Source organism: Myotis davidii, unplaced genomic scaffold, assembly GCF_000327345.1.
Source record: "Myotis davidii unplaced genomic scaffold, ASM32734v1 scaffold348, whole genome shotgun sequence".
NCBI lineage: Eukaryota > Metazoa > Chordata > Mammalia > Chiroptera > Vespertilionidae > Myotis > Myotis davidii.
The window spans coordinates 518,566-524,024 of record NW_006298965.1 but is presented as its reverse complement, the minus strand read 5'-3'; the positions used below and the strand labels follow the sequence as shown (position 1 = coordinate 524,024).

At 38.9% G+C, this 5,459-nt stretch overlaps 1 protein-coding gene across 1 annotated transcript in view; it reads right to left on the bottom strand.

Moving 5' to 3' along the window:
• The window catches only part of C7 (complement component 7), a 47,170-nt gene that overhangs the window by 9,680 nt on the left and 32,031 nt on the right, over positions 1 to 5,459 (bottom strand). The window contains exons 14-15 of the mRNA XM_006774551.2: positions 4,463 to 4,595; positions 911 to 1,102 (exon numbers count right to left, since the gene is read on the bottom strand). Coding sequence (XP_006774614.1) covers positions 911 to 1,102; positions 4,463 to 4,595 — 325 coding nt within the window. The remainder of the gene's footprint in view (positions 1 to 910; positions 1,103 to 4,462; positions 4,596 to 5,459) is intronic.

Here is a 5,459-nt window from a genome sequence, read left to right as displayed (position 1 = left end):
CTGCACCCATCACAGGGGGCTCCGTGCAGCCTGCTTTTTGTCGTTGTGACCATCTAAGTCACCTAATAGTGTCACTCATGGAATCTAGTACTTCATTCTCACCGGCAAAGACAGATTTCAGCACTGAGCTCAAAACCGTACACTAGGGAAATCAGAATACCATATAAAATGAAATGCAAAATAGTGTTTCTTCTTTCCTGTTTTTAATTATTCCAAACACATTTTTTATTTACTTAAAAAATGCAAACAAGAAATAAGAGGTTCTTTTAAAAACAAATCCATCTCATCTACAATATCTCTAAAAAAGAAATAGTTTGGCTTTCCAAATCTCTTCCTCCATTAATTTCTTTGAAAAACCATTTTAATTTGCCTAATGTTCAAAATAATAGACTTTTGGTTTTACACTATTAAGAACAACTTTGCAAACCACAACACGTTTTCTTCAATAACCTCTGCTTTGTAAAATGCTTTTAATTTCCTATTTCAATAATACTAATAAATTCTCTGAAAGCCCATAAATAAAACATACAAAATGTTATATAACTTATTACCTCAACTTTGGACTACATTAAAGTACATTGAAAAATCAGAAGGAAACCAAAAATGAGCTTTTAAAAATATTTTTCCTTGGCACTGTATGTGATACAAAGCCAAACTTTGATATAAAGGATTCCAGTTCAAATTTAAGAATCACCAGGGGTATCCTTGCCTTTCTTTGCATTCCATGAATCTATCTGTGCCATGTAAAAAAAATCTGCTATTTGTTCTATGAACTGACTGCCTTCTCATGGCAGGCAGAGGCGAAGGCTGTGATTCGACAATTACGGTGACTCAAGGCCTTAAAGGACCGCTACAAAGACTGTCACGCGCTTGGGTGCAGGTGTCCTTGAACCGACCTGGGATTGCTCACCTCTATGGACACATTGGACATCCTTTATCTCAGGACTCCACTTGAGGCTGGATCCACAGATAAATGTCGAGGGACCTTCTAATGACATGCCACGCGAACAGGAAAAGGTCACCTTATCGCCAACTGCGTAGGAAGATTTCTGGGGATGACTCTGTATGCCGTCCATCAGTGTTGGTAGAACACAGACAATTCCTAAAGATGGAAAAAGAAGAAGAGCAGAATGCAAGGGCCATTGATTTCCTAAACCATCGTTGTAAAAACATGGCCTCCTTGAATGCTACTGTTATACTTGCTCTGCCTTGTCACCTTGGGAGACAAGAAAGAAGAGGTGAGCTCACTCTTAGGGTGCCCACAAAGACATGTACCCCCGGGCCCCACGTGTAATTGACCAATGAAAGACTGAAGACCAAAACAGTTCCCACCCACAAAGCAATGTGACAACTTTGAATACATGAGCTTTATAAACAGAGATCCGAAGTCCAGCCTGCCGTCCAAACCAGACTTTTCACAGCCGCCACGAATCTCTCCAGTCTGGTAGAACTTCCGCAGGAACTGTGTTTATTTGTGTGTCATTAGCATGTATCCAGTTGCATATTTTACTAGCTGAAATTTTTCAAAAACTGCCTTTAACCTTGCAACCATAAAAGCGTTAAATGTTATTTGGTTTCCAATCTCTATTCTTTCTTGCTTGGTTATGTTTATTAGTTCAAACTTCCTACTTGAAAACACAGCAAAGAGAAAACTGAGAAGCATACATTTTTATGGAAAGCAAGTCAGATTTCACAATTTTTTTAAAATATTTTGGCAATCTCTCTAATGGACCTTGGACAATAGTCTACAAACTACTGCTCTATTTCTGCATCATTTTCATCAGAAAATCCATTTATTCATTCATTCAAAACAGCGTCTATTGAGTGCCTCTATTTTGCCCAGAATGTTGTGTGCTTCTGGGGATACAAGTTATGAGTCAGGTTTTGAAGGCCTGAGATTCCAGAGAGAAAGGAAGACTAAATGGTTACAGTACTTGGTGATGCCTTTCTCCCTGAGGTATTTGTAAACTTGGTGGGGAAAATGCTGAAAGGCTGCTAAATTCCAGAGAGAAAGGAAGACTAAATGGTTACAGCCTTTGGTGATGTTTTAATCCCTGAGGTATTTGTAAACTTGGTGGGGAAATATGCTGAAAGGCTGCTACACAGAGGAGAAAGCTGCAGCTCAGAGGCTGGGAGACAGGCATGAAGGCAATGATTCAACAACTGGAGTTCTGGGGCTAGAAGAGCAGAAACTAGAGTCCAGTCCTGCTGAGAAGGGACTTAAGTAGGAATTCCATGTCAAAATTTCCACTGGGATCTGTTCACTAATGGCCACGCACTAGGAACAAAGGTAAGCTGGGCAGGAACCAGCCTCACTGCTTGCCAGACACAGAACTGAATCTCCTCTCCAGGAAGGTAACATCGTCCAGAGCCTCAAGTCATTTCTCTAATTTTCACACATTAAGTCTGGCATTCAACCAAAACTAATCTAACGTTTAAAAATTTAAGAATTCCCAGCTCGCTCTCCCTCCTGGGAGCCCGCCCGCCTTTCCCCTTTCCCTTTGCCTTGCTCTCTCCTGAGCTCCAACGGTCTTTCTTACCCTTGTATAACTTTTCTCCTGATTCCATGCCCAGCTGGCTCACTTTTCCTACCTCTGTAAATTTCTAAATAAACTTTCTCTTATAAATAAATAAATAAGATTTGACCAAAATTTAAAAAGACTATAGAAGCAGACCCACAGCAGATCCAGATAAGGGGATTAACGAACGTGGTCCTTGAAATAACTATGCTTAACATGTCAAGGGGGGAAATAAATGACAATATGGGTGATTTCAACAGAGAATTAGAAAGTATAAAAAAAGTAGATAAATGGAATATCTAGAATTGGGGAAAAAAACTAAGAACTCAATAGGCTTTTTAAAAGCACATAATATATAACTGAACAGAGAATTAACAAACTTTAAGATAGGTCAATAGAAAATATTTAGAATGAAACAGGAAGAGGGTAAATGATATAAAACAAAGAAAATAACATACATAATATAGATAGTCTAAAAATGTATCATTTGTGTCTCAAGAGGAGAGATGAGCAAGACTGGGAAAGAGGCAATATTTTAGGACACATGGTCAAGAATTTTCTAAAATTGTCCGAGAACATTATAGCACAGGTTCAAGAACTGCTTTGAGTATCATCCAGCATGAGACAAAGAAAATCACACCAAAACACATGGGAACAGAGTTGCTTCTGAAAAACAAAGACAAAAAAAATAATCTTAAAAGCAGACAGACAGAAAAAAATATGATTTCAAAGGAGACACAGTAAGTCTAAGAACTGACTTATCACTCGAAAACAGTGAAGTTAGAGGCAATGTAATGAAATCTTCAAAGGGTTTAAAGAAAATAAGTGCTAACTTATAATTCCTTACCCAATAAAAATACCCTTCAAAAATGAAGATAAAATGAAGGCATTTTAAGATGAACAAAGACTAGAATGGTTCTTCACCAGTAAACTCACAATAAAGGGAAAGAAGCTCTTCAAGCATAAGTATTGGATTAATCTTTTCATAGAACCCATTTGGGGCTTTATTACTCCTAGCTAGGGAATATTTATATTTATTTTCAGTAATTTCTGCTCAAGGACTTCAGAGACAGGCAGAAATGAGAGGTCCTACAAACCAATAAGACAAAGACAGACAAATCTTAAAAAATGGACAAAAGATTAGATAGCCCCTTCACCAAAGAGGATATTCACATGGCCAATAAACATGTGAAAACAGGCTTAACATCACTATGCCTCAAAAAATATTTAAAAATACAAGTTAAAAAATAAGATATCTCTATATACCAGTATAGCTAAAAAGAATTTAAGGATAAATGCTATCAAGTGTGGATGACGATACAGAGCAACCTTAACTTCTCAGATTCTGGTAGGGATGTAAACTGTATGATTACATGAAAGATGGTAGCATATTTTAAATTTAAAGTAGAAATTGCACTATATACTCAAGAGAAAAAATATCCATGTGCTCACTTAAGTGTTCCTTGCTTTGCAAAGACCAATTGATATAGAAAAAGTATAACCCTACACTATGTCTGTGGGAATAAACTAATATGGCAGCACAACTGAGATGGAGGTCAGAGTAATGTTAAGGTGACAAGATGCCTATATCTGAACAGAATAGGATCCAAAGCATCTAAAGAAATAAAGTGATTGTGGTATACACCTAGTCATTGAACTTCACAGGATGTTCTGATGGTCTTAGCCAGATCTGAGCTTCCTGGCCAATTCCAATGTCCCATAAAATTTAAAATCACAAAATGTGCCATACCTACCAGGAGCTCCATCAGCTAGAGAATGCTGAGGGCTTTTTCAAGGCACTCCTGAAACTTAGGCAGGGTCATAGGAGCCTTTCAGAAAAGGGAGGTCAAGACATGGCACACATGGTAAGTGATTATCTTGATTCATTCTCTTGCACATTATTATCTCCTCTTAAATTTTATACAATGGCCAAGGCCACTCACTCTGACAATGCTTTTCCCCGGTGACCCATTGTAAGTCATCTCCACATCTGGCAACAGGGTCTCCAACCAGAGAGTAGCCTTCCCTGCAGGTATAGACTATGTTTTTCCCAACAGGAAACATGGTATCTTCATTCTAGACAGAAATACAACAGAGAGAAAGAGTATGTCCAGTTTGCAATAACACAATGTTTCTTTAGATATATTTGGTCTATAAACCATGCCTTCTTTTAATCATTAGTCAACCTTCATTCAAATGGCTGATTTAAAAATTGTCTATAAAAGCATTTTCTTGTTTATAGTCTTGGCCAACAACACTGATCCCACCATCAGTGGAAATAAAATTTTTCTCTGTAGTAAAAATTTGACTAAAAGTACTTTAGTACACACTGCCCAAGTAAGTTCTTTCCCTTAAACTTTCAGTTAAAGTCAGTTTCTTATCAGAGTTGGAAACCAGCTTTGTCAGTCAACCCTTCGTAGAAAGGTGTTAAGGGCTTTTCATGGGCAATACTGCCTGACGAATGCTGGTGTGAACTGACAGGTTGAAATCCCTTTAGCGTGTTCATGAAAGTTTAAGTTTCTTCCAAAAATCAACATGGGGAAGCATAATGTTGGCCTTCTCCCACCCCGCCCTGTAAGGAAAGTGCTGCTGGGCTGAGTCAGACACAAGGGCATGTCATTAGCCTAGAATGCCACGAGGTGAGCTTTGTTGGCGAAGCACAGGAGAATTTGAAGTCTGAGCTTCAGGTGGGCAGTCATGCTTGTTTGGGGTCTCTCTGGGTTCCTTTTCTTATCCTGCTGATCTCTTCCACCCAAAGGTACGGTAAAGAAACCAGCCTGGGAGAGGGCTTGGAGCTGGGCCAACTAGGCTGTAGACATAAGAACAAGATTCCTTGGTGCCTCCTTCTTCTCATTGCCAGGCCTGGCCCAGTCTGGCTCCCTCATGGACGTTGGTAGGAAACAGAGGCCCAGATTGGTGTGGAGGTTTGAAGAAAATGGG